General features: G+C 36.4%; 3 protein-coding genes across 8 annotated transcripts in view; 2 read left to right on the top strand and 1 right to left on the bottom strand.

The window, feature by feature from the left end:
• Positions 1-166: 166 nt before the first annotated feature.
• On the top strand, positions 167-13,201 carry LOC127620790 (single-stranded DNA-binding protein 3-like). 6 transcript variants are annotated; one of them, XM_052094037.1, is made up of 18 exons: positions 167-332; positions 1,089-1,161; positions 1,281-1,342; positions 1,441-1,525; positions 4,829-4,918; positions 6,422-6,493; positions 6,690-6,749; positions 6,867-6,927; positions 7,028-7,086; positions 9,191-9,249; positions 9,347-9,395; positions 9,520-9,555; positions 9,662-9,716; positions 10,698-10,759; positions 10,890-10,962; positions 11,038-11,066; positions 11,222-11,320; positions 11,606-13,201. In XM_052094037.1, the coding sequence occupies exons 1-18, from the start codon at positions 277-279 to the stop codon at positions 11,633-11,635; spliced, it is 1,110 nt and encodes a 369-aa protein (XP_051949997.1). In that variant the 5' UTR covers positions 167-276; the 3' UTR covers positions 11,636-13,201. The 6 variants fall into 6 exon arrangements, with proteins under 6 accessions (XP_051949997.1, XP_051949995.1, XP_051949994.1 ...); XM_052094035.1 differs by having other exon boundaries at positions 11,603-13,201; XM_052094034.1 differs by having other exon boundaries at positions 6,642-6,749.
• Positions 13,202-13,556: 355 nt separating this feature from the next.
• On the bottom strand, positions 13,557-20,651 carry LOC127620791 (type I iodothyronine deiodinase-like). Its single transcript, XM_052094039.1, has 4 exons — positions 20,152-20,651; positions 16,566-16,709; positions 16,280-16,479; positions 13,557-15,883 (listed from the first exon to the last, which is right to left on the bottom strand). The coding sequence occupies exons 1-4, from the start codon at positions 20,504-20,506 to the stop codon at positions 15,818-15,820; spliced, it is 765 nt and encodes a 254-aa protein (XP_051949999.1). The 5' UTR covers positions 20,507-20,651; the 3' UTR covers positions 13,557-15,817.
• Positions 20,652-21,815: 1,164 nt separating this feature from the next.
• Positions 21,816-26,266, top strand: part of LOC127621107 (zinc finger protein GLIS1) — a 114,668-nt gene continuing 110,217 nt past the window's right edge. Inside the window, exons 1-2 of the mRNA XM_052094564.1 lie at positions 21,816-21,942; positions 22,117-22,416. Coding sequence (XP_051950524.1) covers positions 22,161-22,416 — 256 coding nt within the window. The 5' untranslated portion in view covers positions 21,816-21,942; positions 22,117-22,160. The remainder of the gene's footprint in view (positions 21,943-22,116; positions 22,417-26,266) is intronic.

Below are 26,266 nucleotides of genomic sequence, written 5' to 3'. Positions count from 1 at the left end.
AAAAAATTACAGGAAATTGAAGGAAGGAACTATTTGGTCATAGAAAAGACGTCATTACGGGGCACAACGCACAAGAAATGGCGCCCTACCATTGGTCAGTACCCTTGTCAATCAACTAAACAACCCCTCCACCCAAACACCCACCCTAGTGGTCAAGGTTGGTTGAGAAGGCATCAGTGTTTAGTTTGTGCAGTCGAACCTGGAGCAGTGACAGATGAATTGTCGAAAATAGAGGAAAAGGGAACGCGGGCGACTCTCCCGTGCACACACAAAAACATGTTTCCTAAAGGCAAAAGCTCCGTCGTGCCATCGGATGGTCAAGCTCGGGAAAAGTAAGGTTTTTGGTTATCGCCCGTCGTGCGTGTGTTATTGTGTTGGATGTAGCCTATTGTTAGAGCAGTATAGGCACGGCTGCATATGGAGTGTATGCTGGTGCTGCTATAGGCTTGTCGTGAGAGTGTTGAATCGAAAGTGCCCGACCGTGCGCCATTCTGGGGTCCCCCTTTGGCACAGAGCTTTCGTCTCTAGTCATTGTGACGTGCTCCAGAATTAAACCATTTATTTTTAAATAACCTTTTTTTCCAGGACGTTGAAATTTTAATGTAACAATTTGAAATTGTGTATGCGGGACGGGCGCTACATTGTATCCTTGTTTCATTTAGCATCAGACGCCAGTCTTGGAGGGGAGTGGGTCACGTCTTTTGTTTAGTTTTTATGCCTATTACACGTTTTTGAGGTGCAGCCTTCCTCGGTGTGGGGTTTTTGAATAAAAAAAAAATCTCAAATTAATTACTTTTGTAAATATCGGATATTTTGTATATTTTGGGGGTGAATATAATGGATATTGTTTAAGTAACTATATATATATATATATATATATATATATATTATTTTTTTTACCATGGACAGTATTCAAGTATAAGCCTGAGAGGAGTTGATCATAATATCTACATTTCTTTATTTTTTCCTCAACAATATATACATACATTTATATATATATATATATATATATATATATAATTTAAAAAAAATGTGTCAGTTGTCGCCTTAATCACTTAATATTGTTGTCTCTCTCTCTTTCTTTGTAGGTTAGCTTTGTATGTTTATGAGTATTTGTTACACATCGGTGCTCAGAAGTCTGCGCAGACTTTCCTGTCAGAAGTAAGAACGAGAATCTCAACTGAGGACCATATGTTTTTTGTTTTTTTTAGACATTTATCCTGTTCAATCTTAGACTTAACTTTTAGATGAAAAAGTAAGAATTTTCTGATCCCTTCTAGATCCGATGGGAAAAGAACATCACGCTAGGAGACCCTCCTGGATTCCTGCATTCCTGGTGGTGGTGAGCATAATGAGTGTTTTTTGGTCTCTTGAAAACACATTTAGGCCCGGCATTGGGCTTATGCAGGCTCATTTGACCACTTCCTACTTTTCCCCCAGTGTCTTTTGGGACCTGTACTGTGCTGCTCCTGAGAGGAGAGACACGTGTGAACATTCAAGTGAGGCAAAGGCATTCCATGACTATGTGAGTACATGGAAACACAGACTGATTCCAAAATGTATGCAGATTTAAAGATGACTTGTATTTCATTTTCCAGTAACTCTTGTGGACTCAGGAAGAGACTGTTTTTGTTGTATAGTAAGGGAATGCAAACAGTTCCTTGTTTGAGGTAGTGAATGATCATCCCTACAAATGCAATGAAGTCAACAGGGTTTTCCATGGAAACATCCCCATTTTCAGATGATGATGGTATATGCTTCAGACAACCATACAGGGGTTATGTTGGATCTGGAAGTTAGAGGTATCACTATAGTGTAATGAGTTTCTTTCTAACCAAGTGGAATATTTGTAACTTATTATCAAATATAATACATTTTTAGCATTCTCATGTGCATGATTTGAAATCAAGGCATCTTTGAGCTTAAAAAATTCATTCACTTGACTGAAGATTGAATACAGGAATGCTCTTATTATTGACAACAATTTTATAAATGATTTACATTGCACTTTGTAAACTGGATTTGTTGAGAGAGCCCTTTTAAACTGCATAAAGTTGCTTACAAATGCAACTAAAGCATTTCGTGGCAGTTGCATGGACACATGGAGATTCTGCTATATGTAGGGGCCGTTTACACAGGATGTGTTCTTCCATTCTGCTGTGCTTTTTAACATTTTCTATGAACTCATGTGCTAGGTGGAAATCTTTAACCGTTCAGACATCTCACTGTTTTTCCAGCATCTCGCGCCGTGAGTGTTGAGCATTGAAGACATAAAGTCAAGTTTAAATAAGGTCACCTTTTAAAATCTCAAGATCATTACCTCCTGTTCAATTGCATTGTGCTCCATCTAGCTATTTTTGAACGCAAGAATCCTGTTTGAAAAGCTCCTTAAAGGGATATGTGTATGGTGGCATCTTTAATTTTCAGTTGTATGTGCGATTCAAACAGCTCATGGTGGAATGGTGCAACAGTTAGGCCTAAACATTTAGCTTTAACAACCTACAACTAATATATGGCTGCTGTTGTCTAGCCACAAGTTTGATGAGGGGCCACAGGGTCAGAGGTCGCATTCAGGCAAGTCTAAAATCAAACCCTTGCTCTTCTGTCTAGACACTCTAATCTAAAAGGATGCTGCCATTTGCAAATACATGAAACATTATCTGTCGTTTGAAAACTAGCCATTTAACTCCTGCATGTTCAACATAGTTGGATCTACAGTATAGTTAGATCTACAGGACTGCAGTAGGGCTTCACGATTTGAAGTCATCGCGCGATATGCTCCGCTTCCTGCTTTTGTGCCCAGCTGTGGTTGGAACCGTGGCGTCAGGTCTATGCTTTCTATTCTCCAGAGGGTGGGGGGAGGAGGAGGAGGCTGGCTGTGCCCTCTTTATACAGTGGCCATGTTGTCTTCATGCTGTGTCAGGGGAAACACTCCCCCTCGGGCTGTGGTGGGGAAGGCGAGTGATTGATGGCTGTCATGGAGCCTGTCAGTAGGCAGATTGAGGGAGGAGGGAAGAGACAGATGCTCTCTGGAACGAGGCACTGAGCAGGGAGTAGCAGCAAACTTGAAGTCTGAGGGAAGGTTGAGCTGTGGGAAGTAGGAACATTTTCTCAATGTGTTTTTCCATTATTCTAGAGGGGTTTGGTGATATGTTGTTAGGTTGCAGATGGAAGCCTAAACTATCATGTTTCTAACAGGAAAAGTTCAATCAAAATTTTGTCATTTACTCCAACCCATATAATTTTCTTCTGTGAAAAACAAAAGGAGATGTTTGGCAGAATGTCCAAGCTGCTCACTTCCATATATATGATGTAAGTGGATTGGTATATATATATATATATATATATATATATATATATATATATTTTACTGCCATGCTCCAAAAAAGAACAAAAGTGCCATATGACTCATGTGCTATATTCCAAGTCATCTGAAGCCATACAATCCCTATGTGTGATGAGCAGACCAATATTGAAGCCATGATATATTGATGATATTCTCCTCTTCTGAAGATCACAAATCTTATTTGGCACCTTTAGACGCATCACACCAGGTTTGATTTAATTGACGCCAGATGCTATTGGTTCTTGCAGCAAGTTTGAAGATATGCAATATGCTTTTAGATGCATTGCACTAGGTTTGATGTCATTGACGTCATTTCCAATCACGTATATTCAAACTTGCCACAAGATAAGAGAGCTTGTGAGTAAAAATCACCATCCATTTTTTTAAGAATAGAGCAGTTTCGGCTATTTCTGCCTAACATCCACATATGTGTTTCATGGAAGAATGTAAATGAAGACATGGGGATGAGTAAATTATGACTTTCATTTTGAGTGAACTATGTCTTTAAGTGTAATGACAAATGGATGTATTTTGCCATCTGGACAACAAATCACAATAATGTCTTTTCATATACAATTTTCTTGAATAATGACAATTTAAAAAGGAACATTGCTAATCCTTAAAAGAACCCCATCCCGCCTTTTAAACTGTGAACTTTAATAGTTTGAATGAAAAGCATTGTTGCTCCATTCCTACAGATCAGTCTCGGTCTGACACTTCCCATTGGTCAATTCTGATCTGTGTTGTTCTATGAGGGTCAGCTGCTCTTCTTTCTTACCCTCTTCCTGAGGTATTTCACAGCACTCTCTCAAAAGCCTTGCTCTGTTAACTCAGCCTGAAGTGTGACAGACAGCAGACCACACTGCTTTTTCCACTGCCATTTTATATGCATGATCAAATCCAAGTTGTGCTTGGAAAATCTAGTTCTCTCCTCTCGGTTCTGTAGACCTTAAAATTGGATTTTACGCCAGTCAGTTGTGGCTATGTTGTTGGCTCAGATGCACTTTATGAGTGCTTGAATGCATTAAGCTACAGTTTCTACAAGTGACAGAAACAAATTATAGGCCAGGCTGATTAATTGACTGATATTTGGCCTTTTTAAGATTTTTGGCATTGTCTGAAAACCGTGTTCACTTTGACCCATTAACAGAAGTGCTGCCTCCAACTTGTCTCAATTCCAAAGTACACAGACAGACAGATGTATCAATGGATAATAATACATTAAAATAACTTTGGAAAAAATTAGATTTTAAGAAATGTATAATTTATTTTTTCAAATGTGATTAGAATAAAAGTGTAATTTCCTGTCCTTATATTGTATTATGTTTGTACAACCTCATTATTATTGACAACCTCATATTGGCTGAGCACTTCAGGCAAAAACATTTATAGATTCATGCTATTAATTGCATAAGAAGCACAGGTCTTTTTCCCCATCTTGTGTGTTCTGATCTGTTTTTTCATCACAATATGTGTCTGCAGAGTGCCGCAGCAGCCCCCAGTCCTGTTCTTGGGAACATGCCACCAGGAGATGGCATGCCAGGTGGACCCATGCCCCCTGGATTCTTCCAGGTTAGATCTTGTTCCCACTCTTTCAAAGTCGATGAGGTCTACGGATATTTTTAAGAATGAGCTGAACAAAACCGATTTTCCTCCGTACACTACCAGTTAAAAGTTTAGACACCTATTTATTCTTTATAATAAAATGCTTTCCACATTCTAGAATTATAGTAAATTCATCAAAACTATGAAATAACACAAATGGAAGTTGTGTAGTGTAGAATTGTGTACCAAAAATGTTAAATGAATCATAACTCTAATATTTTGGCTTCTTAAAAGTAGCTACCCTTTGTCTAGATTACAACTCTGCACACTGTGGGCATTCTCTCAATGGGATGCAACATCGGATGCTTTTGATATTGAGTTCCCATGTTTGCTGGGCACTCATTGGTTGCTTTTCCTTCTCTATCTGGTTCAGCACATCCATTTAAGTTTTGTTTATTAATTTTATAAAGTAATTGATATGTAGACACAATTAATTTGTCCACAAAACTCAAGCATTTACATGTAAGCCTATTAGATCAGTTCTCCCAAAAATAAAAATTCTCTCATCATTCATTCTCCCTCATGCCATCCCAGATTTTTATGACTTACTTTCTTCAGCAGAACACATAGAATTTTAGAAGAATATCTCAGCTCTGTTTTTCCTTTCAATGGAAGTAAATGGAGGCCAGAGATCTGAATGTCCAAAATAGGCTGATAAAAGTAATGCATAAGACTCCAGTGGTTAAATCCATGTCTTCAGAAGCAATATGATAAGTGTGGGTGTGAAACGGATCAATATTTAAGTCAATTTGATAGACATTCTTCCTGCCCAGTAGAGGGTGTATGCATAAAGAATGTGAATCACCAAAAACACAAGAAGAAGAATGGAATGTGAAAATTAAAGTGGAGATTGACGGAGCAGGGAGGAAAATTGATTGTAAATATGGACTTGAATATTGATCCGTTTCTCACCCACACTTATCAAATCACTTCTGAAGACCTTGATTAAACCACTGGAGTCATATGGAATACTTTCATGTTGATTTATGTGATTTTTGGAGCTTCAGAATTTTGGCACCCATTGATTTGCATTTTATGGACCAAAAGAGCTGAGAAATTCTTGTTTCTGTGTTTGCTGAAAAAGAAAGTCATACACACCCAGGATGGCATATAAGTGTGAAAATGATGAGTTTTTATTTTTGAGTGAACTATTCCTGTAATGTTAACTTGCACTTAATGGATCTTTCTAATCCTTCACTTATTGATTCATTTGTTTGATGTTCTTATGTGCTTTATGTTGTTTATAATGCATAATGCTTTGCTCTTTCAGTGTGGGGTTAGCTGTTCAATCACCAGTCACCCAAACACAGTTGTGGTGTTCTTATTTTCAGCTCTTTAAATTGCCTAATGAATTTCTCCCTTTTTATTCTTTTTCTCTCCGACTCTATAATTCTCTCTCCTTTGCCATGTTTCCTCGCTTGCTCTCTTAATCCTGCTCTCCTCTCTTGTGTGGTCTCTTCAATTTCTTAGGGCCCTCCCGGCTCCCAGGCTTCCCCTCACGCTCCTCCTCCCCCTAACAGCATGATGGGACCCCACGGCCAGGTAGCGGCTCGTGTCTGTTCACAGACTACTTAATTTGGCTTTTTCTCCCCACTGTATTTGTTTCTGTCTTACTGTCAGCCTGCTCTGCTGAGCTGTGGTTTTTCCATGTTCTCGCAGGGCAGTAGCCCTTCTGTTTTTTTATTTTCAGGCAAAATGTCAGTGTAAGGGTTTTATGACAGGTTGTGATGTGTTGCAGCCTTTTATGTCACCTCGCTTCGGTGGGGGACCAAGACCACCCATCAGAATGGGCAACCAGGTGAGTTTATCAAAATGTTCCTTAAGTCAGTGTTGATCTGTTCTTTAGTTACAGGACAAAGTTTGTCCTGGATTGAGGAACTTTAATATCTATATAAATGTCTCAACCCTTTTCCAGCCTCCAGGTGGAGTTCCAGCTGCCCAGCCAATGCTCCCAAACATGGATCCTAGACTACAGGGTGATCCTTAATTATGATGTCTGACTTTATTCACATTTGAAATAATCAGATTTGATAAAATAACTGCAAGGGATTTGACTTCTCTTTTCTCCATCTGAAGGGCCGATGCAGAGGATGAATGTTTCCAGAGGAATGGGTCCTATGGGCCCTGGTCCCCAGGTAATGTCATAGCCCACCTTAAAGTTTAAGTGTAAAAATTGAAAGACACAATCATCTTTCATCATCTTCTATGAAGACTTTTATTGGGACAATTTTAATTTATCTCTTGATTTGCAAAGACTTCATAATTTAGCACAGGTTTTGTTGACTTAAAGTGATATTTCATCCAAAAATGAAAACTAAATAATTTACTTGTTCTCATATTGTTCCAAAACCCTATAGGTTTCTTTGTTCCGTGGAACACAAAAGGAGATGTTAGGCTCGATGTTTGGGACTGACAGCCTCTGTTACCTAATTAATTTCATTGTATGGAGGGAAAAAAAAAAGAAAAGATGCAATGGAAGTGAATGGTGACTGAGGCTAACATTCTGCTTTTGTGTGCCATGAAAGAAAGTCATATGGGTTTAGAACAACACAAGGGTGAGTAAAACTATCCCTTTTAAAGGGTTAGTTCACCCAAAAAATTAAAATGATCCCATAATTTATTCACCCTCAAGCCATCCTAGTTGTATATAACTTTCTTCTTTCAGCCAAGCACAATCGGAGTTATATTAAAAAATATCATGTCTCTTCCAAGCTTTATAATCGGAATGGTACCTTAGAATTTGAAGCCCAAAAAAGCGCATCCATCAAAAAAGTAATCCATACGGCTTGTATGGATCATCTTGCGTCTATACTTTTAAAACAGTGAGTATTTTAACATTTACGGATTGGCCCCATTGTTTTTTTTTTTTTTTTAAGGAGGGGCAAGTCTATATAAATTTTTGTGGTAATCAGTATTAGGCCACAAGTGCTTTCAAATGAGTTTAACTTGTATTAATTCCAGAATATTTCTTTAATCTTATTTGTTTTGTTAATCTATTTTATTTTAAACTTTTATGTAATCTATCTATAAATCGGGTTTTCCACTATATGTTTTCCACTATAGATTACAGAATATATAGTGCAAAATGTCATTTATAATGTATTCTGTTAGACTACTCAAGTTTATTAACATAATCTGAATTCTTTGGATTACTGTCAGATTTTTTTGAATGTTTTCCAAAGTCTAAATGGGAGTTTGACTAATTGAAAGAACAAGTCCCCTCATAGGTTGCATATTCATTGGAATGTACATTACATCTCTTAAACTCAAATCCTCCACAACCTTCATCTGCCGGTAGACTGGCTATCCTCTTTGTTAAAGAAATAGTGAAGCTTCGTTTATGATTCGCATCAGGGCGTAACGGCAGCGATTTGAAATCTACATGTAGATTGCTAGCAAACAAAAACGTCTCATTCTGTGTTTTGGCAAAAGTTAAGATTTGATGTGCCTCTATGTGGTAATTAAAATGTGCCATACACATGCACATTTGGCCTTGTTTTGTACATCAAATATCGTTACAAGCTCCATAATTTTATCACGGACATTTTACAAGTAAACAATTCCAACATTTTACATCAAGAATAAGATTAGTACAGTATATCGTTGACCTAATATCAAAGATCTTACTAGAGAAATAAAATAAATATATATGTGTGATCAAACATGGATTTTCTTGATAGAGGCATATAAAAGGCTACAAATAGCAGTTTAGCTTAGCATAAAGCTTAATGTTCACATGACAATTTACACAAGGTTAACCATTTCTGCTGCTCCAAACTTCAAAACCCTACAGAGTATACAACCACATCTTTTTCTTCATTGAATGTTATATCCACATTTTCACTCATAACAGTATGAGAACGCCCTCTGTCTGCTCCTATGAATGTAATGCATTATAAGTGTTTCACTGCTGTTCAAACATTCCTTGGATCGCATCATTTATGTGCATGTTTTCCAACTGAATAGACTAAATATTTAATGAAACAAATGACAATAAAAGATCAAGGTACTTTTTGAATGTAGTTGTATTCTGATTACCAACCATTTAAAATGTAACTGTAATTTTAAATACAGAATTCCGTTTACATTTGTTCCATTACATCCCAACCCTGTCTATAAACAGTACTAGGCTGTTTTATTCTACAATTTCCAAAGTTTGGCCATTTTCAGGGGTTAATGTTTCTTAAGGTGGTGCTGTTATGCTTTGACAATTCTCATAATCTTTTAATTTATTTTTAGAATTTTGTAGGAGGGATGAGACCACCACACAACTCTATGGGTATGCCAGGAGTGAACATGTAAGATGCTGCCTATTAAGACATTTTTGGGACTTGGTGTATGACATGAATGAAGAAATGGAAACTGAAACCTAAAACATTAATTTGTGTCTTGCAGGGGGCCTGGAAATGGCAGACCACCATGGCCAAATCCAAATGGCAACAATGTAAGTTGGATTTCCCGTATTGTATTCTAACTCTCTTTTAATATATTACAATTATTACAGTGAGTATGTTAAAATTAATACACTGCATGGCCAAAGTTGAGTCTTTTTTTAAAAATTTGTATAGATGCCATATTCATCACCATCTCCTGGTGCTTATGGGGTAAGAAAAGAATCTATCTCTGCTTTCTTCTGCTTAATATAATTGTTGTTATAGTACAGTAAGTCTTTAGGAGTATGAATCAAAATCTGTCAATTGTTTCCTCCAGGGTCCACAAGGAGGAGGGCCACCAGGAACTCCTGGAATTGTCCCTAGTCCAGCAGGTCTGTTTGCCACTATAGAGACACTATAATTCAACAGAGTCTTTTATAATGTTCCAAAAAGACATTTATTGGAACAATTTTAGTTTATCTTTTTATTTGAATAGATACAGGATTTAGCAAGTTTGGTTGCCTTAAACGAAATTTCTGTCATACTTGACTCACCTTCATGTCATTCCTGATTGTTATGCAGAATGACAGACTCCATTCACTTTCATTGCTTCTTTTTTTCCATAAAATTCAAATATAATTGGTGACTGAGGCGAACATTCTTCCTAACATATATCCTTTTTTGTTACCTGTAAGAAGTCTTATGTTTGTTTGTTTTTTGATTAACTATCACTTTAAAGGAATAGTCTGGATTCAATACAAGTTAATCTCAATCGACAGCATTTGAGGCATAATGTTGACTACACAAATGTATTTTTTCAACTTGTCCCTCATTTTCTTTAAAAAATCTGGGTTACAGTGAGGCACTTGCAATGGAAGTGAATGGGGACAATCCGTACAAGTTAAAATACTCTGTTTCAAAAGTATAACAGCAAGATATCACTCACTAACATTTCCAGTGTAAAGTTATATCCAATTTAACAACTTCGTTGCTGTGAAGATGTAACGTGTAAACCCTAAACCGACCATTAAAATGGCGATTTAAACAACTTTACGCTTCAAATAATGCACAATTTTTAACAGACGAACGAATGCACGTACTTTTATGAATATGAGCCTCACATTTCTGCCTTTTTAAACCTTCCAAAAATGGACCCCATTCACCTTCATTGTAAGTGCCTCACTATTACCTAAATAATTTTTTTTTTAAGATTTAAATTTTTGTGTTAATCAACATTTTCACAAATGCTGTCACTTGAGCTGAACTTGAACTGAATCCACAATATTCCTATAAGCAAAATGCAGATCTCAATTTACCTGATGTTCCATCTTTTAATATCTCCAGCCTTGTAATGAAATATCTTTCACCCTCAGACTCTAACAACTCCAGTGAAAACCTGTACACCATGATAAACTCTGGAGGAGGACGCAACAGTGTAAGAGACATACTGACTCATTTCTCAGAGGCACATTCTTCAGTATTTGCTGGTGGAGTCCATTAACGAACCAGAAGTGTCATTTTCTGTGTTTGTGTTAAATGTCTTTAATCCCTCTGGTTTTGTCCAGTTTCCCATTGGCCCAGGCTCTGAGGGCCCTCTAGGGGCCATGGCAGGAATGGACCCAATGCATATGAATGGAGGTAATGGTATTGGATCACACTCAATCTTATTTTGATTAAGATACAGATTCAAAACTTATTTATTCTTGTATGTAGGTTCAGGAGACTTGGATGGACTTCCAAAGGTGATTATAATGTTTCTTTGAAGCTATTATTTTCTTAGTCTCAGTGAGAGTAATATTTCACACCATATTTCAGATCTTGCTCTAAAAGAATATTTAATCTGCTGGTTATTTAATGTCTTATGAAAACTAGGTAACTAAATGTCTTATGTCCACAGAATTCTCCCAACAACATGGGTGGCATGAGCAATCCACCCGGGACCCCTAGAGATGAAGACGTAGGAGGCAGCTACCTTCACTCTTTCCAGAATGAGAATGTAAGTGTCATGAACATTTTTAGAGTATTTAATATTTATAGCTCTATTTTTAAAACTATGTTAAGTAGCTTTTAGGGACATATGTAGTTCGCCCAAAATTAAAAAAATCTATCCCTTACTCTCATGTTGTTCCAAGCATATATTACTTTTTTCTTTTATGGAACTTTCATTTTTGGGTAACAGTCTAAAATGTGTAGTGTGTGCACACGTGTGGTCTGTTTGTTTGCCCATGGCATGTTTTGCTTCAATTTGAGACCTGTTTGTCTGTTTTTATGTTTACAGCAGTACTCTCCCTCCATGACAATGAGCGTCTGATGCCAGTCTGTTTGCTCAGACTTGGAAACTCTGATGGGCTTCTATGGCACTGAGTACTTGTACAGGAAATGGAATTGGGTGGGACTGCCCTGGATCCTCAAGTGGTCTCATGCAATATTAAAATGACATTTGTTGTTCCTTTTTTTTTTTTTTTTTTAATGGCTAGCAAACTTATTCTCCTCTCAGATCAGAAAATCTTAATGTGACTCGATGCTCTTGGAATTGTTTCCCCTCCCTCTCCCCTCTGAGGTCAATCTCTCATTAAGAAGCAAAGTGGTTACTGCTGACATAATCTCTGTATGCGAGTACATTTTTGTACCGAAGAGGAATATCGCAGTTCACTCTCGAATCCGACATCCATGTCCAACTTCAGCATGGTTTACACGTACAAAACTTCCTCCGACGTTTTGACACTGAACTCTCATACGTGGCCTTGAATTCTGTTAATATTTGAATGCCTTTCGATGACCAGTTTTTATTTTTCTTCAGTGAAATGCATCAAGTGGTGAGAGAGTTCAGTCTTTTCTGAATGGGAAAGACTCACAGTTGTATTTTACTTGTACACTGTCATTTTTGTCTTTTAAGCATTATAAGCAGCTGCTTTTAACAAATAACTGCATTGACGGGTCCCGACCTGAAGATTTTTCTCTGCACTGATTTAATGTTCACTTTTATTTTTCTGAAATTGTGACTGCTGACACAGTCTTTGGTCAAAGACTGATACATTGATCCTCTCAGATGCTGACCCTGACAAACGTACTACCTACGAGACCTTCACCTCTCAGAGTTCCTGAGGCGGGTGACTGGATTACCCGCTTGGAGGTGTCTCCCTGCAAAATGTTCGGCCATCGTTGCATTGATTGTCATAATGAATTTGTGATGGTTGAAGATACCCATATCATGTTTTTTTTTATATATATGTAATTCTCTGCCATGTGCCTCTGTTGTTTTAGCTTTGATAATGGAGACTGGTTATGCGGCCCTATTACAGAGGCCTCATCCCGGAAGGATGTTGCTTGTGTAAGCCAGACTGTAGCGTGTTCGGATTTTTGTATTTGGTTTTATTTGAGCAACGTCAGACACGGTCATAATACAGTTAGAATGGTAACTTATTCTATTTATGCAGACATTTGGTAATGGTTTTACTTTTAGTAGTTGTTTTGCACTGCTTTTGTTAGCTTGTGCGTCATACTTTTAACTATGGGCTAAATAGGCTTGTTTATATATTGACTACTAAATTATTTGGCTCTTTTTTTGAGGATATTTTATCTTTGTTTTTCGATCCATCATTCATACTAATGCAAACAAAAGCGGTTTTTGAAAATCTTTCAGTGTACCTTTAGTTTCCAGCTAATTGCTTTTAAGAGAAAAGGGAAAACCTAATGTGAAATGATTTTAACTTTGGAAAACTATGTAAAGATCTTCTTTTAAGGTAGCATCTCTCCAGAGGGCCAAGGTCCAGCCATTTGATTTCCATGTAAATCAGCCTCTTTAAATCAGTGAACCAGTTTTGATGTAAGATAAAGTTGTTCCCAAATTGTCTCAGGCCTCTGTCTGTTCCCTTATGACTCAGTACACTTGACAGTGCATGCTGCTAACTCATATGGGGAGTGTCCTTCCACACGACCTAGTTGAAACCTTTCTACAATAACGGCCTTACCTTTATAAAAATTAACCATTGCAAGTGTTAACATTTAAAGCTTGAGAACTGTTCTAACAGATAAAATGGCCTTTCAGGGTCAGAAATGCCCCAAACTTAAAAATGTAAGGGCCAAAAATGCCTTCGTAATGAATTTACTGTTTTGTTTGGATCATCTGATATATTTTATTCTAGGCCTAGTTAAAGATATCATACAATATATGAGTTGATGCTGATTAAATTGTATAGACAACAGCTAATCACTCAGATTGAAAATGTATTTAATGAATGGATTAAAGGTATTTTACATGAATGGATGACAGAGATTTTAAATTGTTAGAAAAAATGCCCCCGAAAATCAACAACGGGCAAATATTGAAATTGTTAAAAACATTTCTGACACAGTAGCCAATTTAGGCCCCTATCTCTTGCTAAAACTTGAGCTACTGAAATTACATGTCAAGTTAAATTGCAGGTACAACTCCAGAATCCTATACATTTCATATATACACTCAGTGACCACTTTATTAGGTACACCTGTATACCTATGTATTCATGCAATTATATAATGGAGAATGGCCAGACTGGTTCGAGCTAACAGAAAGGCTACGGTAACTCAGATAACCACTGCAGCCTCAGCTTTCTGTTTTTGGCTGACAGAAGTGGAAACTGTAAATTCTAAATAATCTCTAGAGATGGTTGTGAGTGAAAATCCCAGGAGATCAGCAATTACAGAAATACTCAAACATGCCATGGTTGGAATCACTGAGATAAACTTTTTCCCCCATTCTGATTGTTGATGTGAACATTAACTGAAGCTCCTGACACGTATCTGAATTATTTTATGCATTGCACTGCTGTCACATGTTTGGCTGATTAGATAATTGCATGAATAAGTAGGTGTACCTTATAAAGTGGTCGGTGAGTGTATATTTATGACACACTGACCATACTTTTTCTGTCCTTCCCATAGGTTTTTCTGACTTCAACATGAAACATGTTCCTACCTGACAGGAATCTACTCAATCATATCTTACAACATTTTACTGTTGCTGTTATTATTGTGCGGCTTGGGAGAAGTCAAACTTAAAAATTTTATTTGATAACAGAGCAGTTAAGAATATACACATGGTTGTAGCAAGAAAATATATAGGCCAATGACACATTGATGTACAGGGTTGGGGAGTAACGAAATACATGTAACGGGATTACGTATTTAAAAAACAAAATATTACTAACTGTATTCCACTACAGTTACAATTGAAATCTTTGGTAATCAGAATACAGTTACATTCAAAAAGTATCTTGATTACTTTGCATTTTATTGTCAGATTTGTTCCATTTAATATTTAACCTATTTAGTTGGAAAACATTTATCGATATAAATGATGCGATCCAAAGAGCATTTGAACAGTGGTGAAACACTTTCTTAAGATGCATTATATTCATATTAGCAGACAGAGAAGTAAGTTTGAAGAAAGTTTGGAGCAGCAGAAACAGAAATAAACCTGGTGTAAATTGTCATGTGAACATTTAGTTTTATGCTAAGATAAAATACTAGTGATCTTAGGGCAAAAATCCTATTCTTGATGAGAATTTTTGTCTTTCTGTAAAACTATCTTAAAATCCTTTAAACAAGATCCTTTTGCTTTATCTTGTTTTGGATATTTAGGCTTTTTTCAGAGAATGTATTTTTATCGTGCATATTTTGTCTTACAGCAGATTTTTTTTGTAGTCAAAACAAGTGAAAAAAAAATCTAACAGTGATGAAGTAATTTCAAGTATTTAGATTACGTTACTGACCTTGGGTAATCTAACGGAATATCTCACATATTACATTTTACAGCTTGTATTCTGTAATCTGTAGTTGAATTCATTTTAAAATTAATTCTCCCAACTCTGTTGATGTATACGTAACTCTTTATTTAAATAGATGTTGGAAAAGCTGTATATTTTGTGAGCTCAGTACTTCATAGTCTTGCTCAGAAATAATGACTGAATTTATCAGTTTGCAGGTTACATAGGTTTACCCTACAAGCGTCATTTACAGTCACAAGTTGAACTGTACAAAACCAGAGAAGCACAGATGTCGTAAACAATCACTGACAAGAGACATTATATGATTAATGAATTACACGCTGGAATGAAAATCATGTATTTGCATTAAGACAAAGAAAATATATAAAACACTTCGGTATACAGACAGATTATGTGCTGTATATAAAAAAAATCATTGATATATATATATATATATATATATATCAGTGACAACAGACATTCACTAATGATGATGTCCTAGGCCCTGCTTATTTCACATTCCTCAATGTTTTAAACATTAAGTTACAGAGACCAGCTGGTTTCCTCTGTAGCTTTCACACACAAACACAGAGATTCAGAGAATTAGTTTGGGCACTATACACATTCAAGAAATCAGTACAAACCTGTAAATGCAATCAAGGCCATAACTCTCATAATTATATCTTGGAATTTTTTTTCTTTCCATTTTTATTTTTCCCCCATTTTTCGCACACCTCCTCTTTTGCTTATTTAATTTTCTCCAGAACTTTGCGAATGGCTGCAGGACTGTACCCCCAAGGTCCAATGCCACCCTGTTAGGAAGAATAAAATGTTTGTGAACAAGTAAAATCTGGCTGAAAATCCATATTGTGGATTATTTCTTGTAAATACGCTTGTACATTTAAAATATACAATACGCGAGCACTCAAAAATGCAACAAAAGGAAAATAAAAGACTCAAGTGGCCATAAAACCCTTTGACCTAGTGTTCCTGCCATGCGGTTCAAATCATTCCAAACCTTTCACATCTATAAACACCTGTAATCTCCTACTGCAAGAGGAAGAGTGTGTGTACTGGAAAAGGTTCAGAAATTCCAAGCCTTCACTAGCAACTCTCTACTGCTCTCAAGAGAGTTGTTATGAGGTTTTAGAGGTATAAATATCCTGTACCGTTTGCTTCAAATTTTCTCTCTATTGCAAAATACTTACTTGATAGATAACTTTCCCACCCTGAAGGACATAGAGTCGCTCAGGAAGGGCACCGTACTTGCTGGCAGTGATGTTGGTCATCTCGTCCACTACAACAGGGCAGAGGGGGTCTTCTTTGACCAGGACCTGGGCTGCAGCCAGTCTCTCCTCCAAGTTGTTATGCACACTTATGTCTACATTGTTTACAAAGGCCCAACCATCTATGAGAAATAAACATTTTACTTGGTCACATAACATTTAGCTCCTCCTGGTTATATTCAATTTATTGCAACATTATTGTCAATACCAGTCGCATGTGCCTCAGCAATATATACAACAAGGAAATCTGCCACGTCACTGAAGTCCTTGACAAGCTGTTTGAACTCATCAAGTTTGTAGAGAAATGGGGGTCATGTGCAGCTTCCAAAACTCAGAACAAGTGGACGGTTACCTGTGAATAACAACACATATAAAGTATATGGTGAGGAGAAAATATTATAAAATGTTTAAATAAACATTATTAGCATAACAATTTGAGTAAAAACTGAATAAAATAAAATATATGTGATTTTCAGAATCTATCATCTACATAGGAATATTCCGTGTTCAATACAAGTTAAGCTCAATCGACAGCATTTGTGGCATAATGTTGATTATATTTTTGACTTGCCACTCCTTTTCTTTAAAAAAAAAAGTACAAATCTGGGTTACAGTGAGGCACTTACAATGGAAGGGCCAATTCATAAACATTAAAATACTCACTGTTTCAAAAGTATAGCCACAAGACAAACGATATGCCTGTTAACATCACTTTAGTGTGATAAAATCGCTTACTAACCTTTTCTGTGTAATTATAGCCAATTATACAACCTTAAAGGTGCAGTATGTAAATTCAGAAACCCTTGTTATTAATTAAACCTGTGGCCATTAAGTGAACTGCAGTCAGCTACCTGTTGCTCATGCTCGTGCACACACTCCATAGGGACACAAAGAACATAATTCACTGGCATCATACTGACAGATAATTAAAATTACAGTTATGATTGTTTTACTACAAACTTTAAAGCTAAACTAAAACTACTATAAAACTACAGCTAACATAGCATACCGATACACACATAGAGCTACATACTACCAAACTAGACAGTTTACTGTTGCACTGCACTGTTTTGTTGCACTATTGTATATTTTGTAGGTCATATGTTGTACTATGATCAAGAAACCAGCATATTTGCTTAAATTTATCCTGTATACCTGACTTTTAGTATAAAGAGAAGATTGTTGAAATTATTTGAAAGTTATGAAGCAAGGTAGCTCGCAATTCGTCAGCTTTAGCAGGCAAGATCAAGTTAGCTAAAATTACACAGATCAATCCTTATGGCTCTATATTTCACATGCTTTGCAGTTATGTAAGCTTACCTGTCCAATAAGAACAATAATAACAATGCCAATTCATTGTCAGTTTTAAACCGAACGAAGGTCCCTCCAGGAATCAAATGCCCTGCAGATGTTCACTAGTTTTCGCTTCAACCATGATCATGTTCCCGCTTAGCCAGACGGGATTCAGTAGATAAATGTTTGTTTTTTTTGTCGATGTTGTGCTGAGAGCTGGACATTTGCTGGATTCCATCTCTAAGATAACGTTACCTAGTGTTGCAGTTTGTTGACGCTGTTGAATAGCGGAAAAGAAGCTATTACTGGCTCTCGGGAGTGCACATAAATGTCTTCAGGCTTTTAATAGGCAACCTAGGAAGTCCAGAAAGGGCTCATTTTTAAAGTTGCGTTTCAAGCCGTTCACACGTTGGCAAAAATAGGTGAATAGTACATGAAAATGGTTAAATACTGCACCTTTAAAACTGTGCACATTACAATTTAAACAACTTTACAGCTCAAATTATACATGAGTTTCAACAGAAGAATTATTGGAAGTGTTTTTATAAAATTATAAGCTTCACTTTTCTGCCTTTAAACCCTCCAAAAATTGCCCATTGTATTCATTGTAACCTTTAATTTTGCATTGTATTTTTTTAAGAAAGTAATCAATATTATGCCACAAATGCTGTTAACTTGTATTGAACCAGGAATACACATTTTAAGGTGCTGTAAGCCATTTAAGCCGTTCTACCAGGAAACACACCCCTCTTTCCAAAACACCACCCTAGAAAGATAGTGTTGAGACCAAGTGCATCTTCTCATGGTTGTCAAACACACCAGCAGCAAAATTGTGCCCTCAGCAAACAACTGTTATGAATATGACATTAAATCTGAATATTCTGCTTCAACTACAACACTATAACAACGTGAATGACTATTGACAGGCATAAAGCACATCAAAATCTTCTGATTGGCTGATCAATTTAGGTGTCCGGTTACATTTATTTTATTTTATTTGCGGTTTACAATGCCTAGTGCTGTCACAGAGACCAGGGTCACATATTTCTGTAATATATTTCAAGGAGAAAGAATTATTTTTTTTGCATACCATTCAATAGCCTAAAAACAAAACAAAAAAACACATAGTTCACGAATAGTTTACCCAAAAATTAAAATTCTCTCATTATTCACTTACTCTGATGCCATCCCAGATGTGTATGAATGTCTTTCTTCAACAGAACACCAATTAAGATTTTCAGAATAAGATAGCGCTCTGTCTGGTCCTTATACTGGAAGAACACGGGTGCCAGCATTTTGACGGTCCAAAAGTCAAATTTGCAGCATGAAGGTACATACTACTCCAGTCGTTCTATAAATGTCTTCTGAAGCAAATCAATAGGTTTATGTACGAAACAAGTTGATAATTAAAATGTTTTAAACTTTAAATCAGGGCTTCAATCCAGGGCTCAGATGCTGTTTGAAATGGCCAAACTCTGGCATCAGAGACTATGGGAGAAATTGGAACGTCCAACCAAGGTCATACCAAATTGTCAACTGATGTAGAAAGGAAGTCCTGTCTTACAGCTAAAAGAGCCAATCACCTTTTAGATACAGACATCGCCTGTCAATCAACTTGAGAATGCGCATGCGAATTAGCGAAAAAATGTCAGCGTAATCTGAGGTAAAGAAACACAATTTATGATACCAGTGCTGTTTGATTTTCCAGCTTATTTGAAATATGTTGTTTAAACGTAAGCTTGGCAAACAGTTTTTGAGATTTCAGTGTTCCCCATTCAAGAAGATAGGATCTGCACTGTCATGACTGGAAATAGCCTCCTGGGAGCATTCCAAAGATGGCCGACAGTAGGCTTACTTGCTAGAGAGTTTGTTGTAAATAAGCACCACATCCAAACTCTAGCGTGAACTCGCTGACCAGCTTACGTCATGCTTCGCGTCAGCTGCTGGCCAGAAGCGATTTTTAAAAGTTAATAACGTTTAATTGGCGATTTATTTTTTACACAAACATATTAATTTGCTTCAGAAGACATTCATTGATCAAATGGAGTCATGTGGATAACTTTTATACTGCCTAAATGTGACTTTTGGACCATCAAAGTTCTGGCACCTGTGTACTTCCATTATAAGGACCTGACAGAGCTCTATCTTCTAAAAATCTTCATTAGTGTTCTGCTGAAGAAAGACAGTCATACACATCTGGGATGGCATCAGGGTAAGTGAATAATGAGACAATTTTCATTTTAGGCGAACTATTCCTTTAAAGCTCCTTTAATATTATGCAAAATTTTGATAATTATCTAGTAATACTGTAGAATATTAGATAGGCTACTCCTTGTTTATTTTACTTCGTAATTTCTCTTTAAACTTAAAATGTATGGGTATTACATTTTTCACAATTTTAAAACTTTTTAATACTTATTTTTGACACCATTGTACAACACAACACAAACAACACAAAACAAACATCTAAAAGTGTGAATATAAAACAAATTAAACTGTACCTTTAAGAAAACTAAAAATACTAGTTTTCTCTGCATCAATGGTAACAACAGCTGTGTCTGGGGCTGCGTGTCCCTCAAACGCATCCAGGCCCAGCGAGCACCAGTTTACATAGAACACTGTTTTAATGAACGCCAGAGAAAAGAAAGTCGGACCCCAGTCTTCGTATTTGAATTTGGGATTTTGGGTCATCGTCGACGCCTCTCCAAGTTTAACTATGATTTTCTTTGTCAGGCCTGGTGATATGATTGATAAGAGTTTCAACAGGAACGTATGCACGATCGCAAAACAGATCATGGCCACAGATGATACATACACCAAAAGTTTTCTGAACGCATATCCAACTGAGGTCCCCATCGTGAGATGTTTTAATGAGGTCAAGCGTAGTTGTGTAGATATAACTTGACCAACGGCATAGAAAACCTTTAGTTTCAAGGGGCCAAATTACAAATCCTACCGTACCAACGGTTAGCTCACAAATATGAATTATGTCATGTTGACGTAGCTTCTCCAACAGTCGCCCACGTCTCAACAAATCAGCAAGGCCTACTTTAAAAACGTCACGCAGCGTAATTAATATTCATGAATCAATCCTTCGCCATAGTGGGATTCACAACTTCGCTATCCGTGGACAATAACAAGGACTTTCCTTTCAATTCAAAATTCTAAGTGAACAACAGCCGCTGACGTGACTGTTAACTATTAACTGAGAGAAACGAAAACATGGACTCTTTTAATGCGACAAAATGTATTTATTTTTCTTTCCTTCCTAACTATTGACGTTTAGCTGGATTCTAATTAGCCTATCGATTATAGACTGTAAAAGACTGGCAGACAAAAAGTCGTTTAAAAAAAAAGTCGGCTAAATCAAAGTAGCTATCACTGAATACTGGTCTTTTCAGTATCACCATTCATCAAAAATAAATAAATAAAAGTAAACCACTGATACGGAACACTGCAGAATTGCAAATTCGTTACAAATAGCAATTCAGTCCACAATACGCCACATACTGTACTGTGTATATATGATGCCCTTTCTAAAAGATGACCTTGGATGTGTGATTATCTATATCCATCTTGAGCAAACGTGACTGAGCTGCTACACTAATCTCAGATAACGCGTAGTTCTTTTAAATGTCCATAAGATGTCACTGTTGACATGTTTGATGATAACCCTTCTAATATTCTTGCTTTTAATTTTCCTCCATTCTCTCTGACTTTCTACTTATCACATCTCGTAAATCGTAAAAGTAAAAAATTTTTTTTTCATGTTTCTTCCGCATCCTCCAGGTAATTAACATGTATGTAACATTTATTATTGTTACTGATCTGTCTAGTAGGCTATCTACTCTTAATTATAGGCTAGCGTTTTGTCTATAATTATTGGTCCTACCCAACTTGTCCCTGTGTGATGATGAAGCACATTTATATAATTCCCAGTATAAATTTTTACCTCCGGTATTATGTTGGCTGTGAAATTGCAAATTATTATTCCTAAAATGAAGTGGCCCGGAGATTTCCATTCATATCGCATGCATCCAGTGTACCCAATATTGGTACCTCCCCTTTCAGCACCGAACACACATTGGAACGTCGAGCTGTCACTCAAAGCAGGAACCCATGTTTTGGTTTTCAGAATTGATGCTATAGAAAACTCATAAAATTGCAGCCGAAACGGGAGAGAGGATGTGGTCGTTAAGAACACATAAAACAGCCCGTTGGACGCAGAAGTTGAGAGCCATCATCAGTCTTTCAAAATATCCTCTCTTTCTTGCTTTGGAGGGTTTAAACAGGTATTTTAAAAATCCACTACAACATGCAAGAACATGTCTTGAATAAAATGTTTTATTGGCTAAATATGTATAGCCTATTATCTATTTATTGCGTCAAAGTGCTCTAAAGAGAGCTATACTAGTTTGTACCTTCAATTGAAGTTCAAGTTAATGGTGTTTTCCTTGATCCCACAGGTAAAATAAACTATATAAAGGACTATTCGTATTCGAGGTCTGACATGCACACTTGGAAGTCAGAGGTCCAGATGCAGAAATCTGCAGCTCTCTTTGGGATGGTCAGCCATCAGACAGATTTCACCGAGTTGACTTTCTCCATGTTCAGCAGCAAAGCAGACATCAGCCCGAAACGCGTCTCTGCTGACGGCTTCGGATCGAATCCCGCCTCGATACAGATGACCTGCGGAGCTGAGGATCTCAAACTGCACGCGCATCACACCTCCAAACTTCAGCGTTTCAGCATGTCACCTGGAGAAGGTATGTACAAGCGGGGTTTTTACACACGGAGAAGTATGCTAACTGGTGTAGTTTGTCGACTTTGACAGAGTCGAATATATTTATATACATTTTATATAAAAAACTATAATACATGCAAACCTCAATCTTATTAAAATTCTTAACTGGCTCTCTTGATTAAAACCAGAATTCATGCCTACGCGTAATTAAGAATGCCAAATATAAAATCGCAATTGAAAGTTTATGTAGCATCAGTCTAAAATGAATTTTGTTCATAAATGTTTCTGTAGCCCAACTTCTGTCCACTGAACACCGGTGACGATATGACAATCTATTTTTTTAATAATTGTATTTGTTTAGGCCTATTTATTTTTGTTGTGTGATTGATCAATCCGTCATAATTAATGTCATTTGGCTGAAATTAGTTTATTTGAAGCGCTAATCATGTCATGTGCGGCATAAACTAAAATACACTTAAAATGACGGAAGTTTATACACTTTTTAGATGAATTGTTTCAAACAGTCTATATACTTTAGAGCGAGTATTATTAATATGTGGGCGTATTTTGCGGTGTTTTTATCATTAAGAATAATAACGTATAAAGCCACTTCAAAGTGCAAGTCGCAAAAGTGCGCATGTCTTGTTGCGGAGCTACCTTGATATCATTTTAAATTCTTCATCATTAGACACTATTGTGACTTGAAAAGTGTGTTAAATGTGCAAAAAAGAGCGAAAATGTCGCCTACAAAAAGTAGGCTATTAAATAAAATAAAAAATCCCTTCATATTATTAAAGCTTTATTAAACTCCCACGCACAAGCCTAGTTAATCTTTTTTATTTGAAAAAAATATTTGATTTTAGGGTTGTGAGTGCAGTAACTGAATAGAAGCTTTCAAAGAAGTACAATTAATGACAGAAATACATGAATTAATCAAAACTTACTTAATTACATTAAGAAGTAGGGCCTACATTAATATCAAAGCATTTGATCCTTTCACAGATGTCACAATATGCAAAACATAAAGAGTATTGTGGTAGATATTCAGTAATGAAATCATATGGCTTGACTGCTGCTGCTTTCATTTAGTCAAAAAAATTACAATTGCATTTCACTTTTCTGTGGACCAGGAAACACACTTTATTAATTACATTCAATGTGTGTGCATATGTATTTGTATGCATATGTGTGACATGGACTTTTATTGTAATCCATGTTAGTTACAATTAAAGGTGCATCCCACTAGCATGTGCACTTGGCCAGAAACAGGGCTCTTTGGTGTTGGGATGGGGTGGCCACCCTGTTTAGATGATGTTAAAATGGCATGGGATTGCGGGGGCCGGCACAGTTAACCGCTCGCCACAGCTTATGATTATACAAATCTGACTTATATTAGTAATCTTACCTTGTCACAAAAGACTCAGGGGTGGGGGGGTGGGGGGGGGGTTTGATTATGACCATTGCCTGCCAAATTCAAACCAAATGTTTTTAAATATGTCAAGGCATAAATGGCTCTGCAAGACGCCCCCCATGCAAACCAAAGTGAATCATTTATTGTCTCTGGGATTCATTTAGTGAACTATAATGTTTTATGTATTTATTTGTGTTCAGGTTTGATTTATTTTAAACTGACCTCTCAATTAGTTGTCGGGGAGGCATTTGACATGTTGGAAAGGGGTAACAGAATGAGAGACCTTTGGTGACATGTTTACAAGCAATGGATATATGCAAAGACAATAGTTGTGTTACATGCTCTTTAGGGCTGCAACTAACGATTATTTTGCTAATTGATTAATTTAATGATTATTAGAACGATTAATCAACTATCCTGCGGTTATTGCAACGATTAATCATTAGCTCTTAACCAATTATTCAGCTTGTGCCCCGACTTAAAAGGTTGTATTAAACGTGCTTCCTAATAATAAAGAGGACAAAACCATCTTTTAAAAATACCTATTAAAGGTTCTTAAATCTTAAATATTAGTGTATTTTGTAAGTGTATTTTCTTCACTTGGTTATACTTCTGCGATTGCAGTAAAAACAAAATATACTTATATTCAAGATCTATTCTCTAAAAAATCTTATATGCTGCTTCTCAGGTGAATGCATCTTTTTTTAAAGGTTTTTTTAGATATTTAAAAATATTTGTAGTTTTAATATTATATTCAACATTCTCAGATAACAATTTTTTCTTCTGCAGTATAGTTCCTAAAGTAAATGAGTAAATGAGAATGTTTTAAATGAGTTTTATATATATATATATATATTGGAAAACAATCCAAAAAAAATAAAATGTATTTTGTTGCAGTGACTACTCTCAAAGACATTTTGTAATATTGTGACTTCTCTCACCTTTTTGTTCACTTTGATTCATCTCTCTTATTAATAAAGCTGCTCTGCTCTCTTATTATTAGAGCTCCTTATTGCCAATTTTCTTCACGATAAGAAATGCACAGTGACATATATTATGATTCAATAAGTCACGAGCCATCACATTATAATCTAGCTGCAGCAAGTCTGTGCTTGAGGGATGAGCGTCCCGTCAGCCGGGTGCAGTTTCAATCTCACCTCCTTAGATCGGGACATTCACGCAACTCATAGAAGAGGCGCTAGCTGCACAGAGAAATGCCGGTTTCGGAGTTTGTAGTTATTTACATGAACTGCTTCCGAATTGTTTGAACTTTAATAAAGCTATAGCACATTAAATATAACTGCATTTATGATGTAATGTCGTAGTCCTTTAAAGAGCTCCGGCTCTGCTTGTTCCACAACGAGAGTGCTTCTGTATTTATTTATTTTGTATTTTTGCAATATAATTCCCTCATACTTTGCGATCTACCTCACGTGGAACTGTTTGGAAAGTTTAGAGTGCATCTGGACTGTAAGCTGTGTTTTCTTCCTCTCCTCAGTCTGGCACGAACTGCAGTGCTGCTCTCACGTGTCATAATTACAGTTTAATGTATTCTCATGCTACATTAAATGACATCAAATGATCAAAATGTTTTGTCTACATTGTTGACAACGTTGACTAATCGTTTCAACCCTAATGTTATTGTTAACCTGCTGCAGAGCATATAAATAAGAAATATTGTCTTATTTTTGTTGTTAACATATATGACTTGTTACAGAAGCCATTAAAGGGATTGTTCACCCAAAAATGAAAATTCTGTCATTATTTACTCACCTTTACTTCTTTCTTTCATTGAACAAAAAAAAAAAAAAATAGATGTTAGGCTGAATATTAGTCACCATTCACTTTCATTGAATGGGAAAAAATCTGCAATGAAAGTCAATGGTGACTGGGGCTGTCATTCTGCCTAACATCTTGTATTTCATGTGTTTCAGGAAAAATAGAAAGTCATATTAGTTTGGAACATCATGATGGTGAGTTAATGATGACAGAATTTTCATTTTATTATTAAATATCTTATATCTAAATATATATTTTAAATGTTTGAACATAAAGCACTCTGTAAGCAAGAGAACCAGTTTTGATTGTGTTTCTGGAGCCATAGTGTGTTAATACATATGCTGTTTGGCTCAGATTATTAATCAATCTTAGCCCTGTGACTAAGATTTCCCTTTTTTATCTTTGTTGTTGCTTTGAAAATGCCTGCGTAAAATGTGTTTTTTGACTAATATTTTATGTTGCTGCTGTCTGTGGTCCGCGGCACTTTTGTGAGTAGGCCTATAGACTAACAATAAGTCAGCATTTCGGTCCTGTTAAAAAGGGTTGCTGATCAGGTGCTCATTCCACTTTCAGTCACTGTGACGGCAGAACATGCAGAATAGAGATTAAATACTACAGCACAATTTAAAAATAAAAATATATTTGTATATATTAAATATAAGATAAATATACAAATAATTAA

This window comes from Xyrauchen texanus, chromosome 27 (assembly GCF_025860055.1).
Source record: "Xyrauchen texanus isolate HMW12.3.18 chromosome 27, RBS_HiC_50CHRs, whole genome shotgun sequence".
Taxonomy (NCBI): Eukaryota; Metazoa; Chordata; class Actinopteri; order Cypriniformes; family Catostomidae; genus Xyrauchen; species Xyrauchen texanus.
The sequence above is the reverse complement of the archived record's forward strand: the minus strand, read 5'-3'. Positions and strand labels throughout refer to the sequence as shown.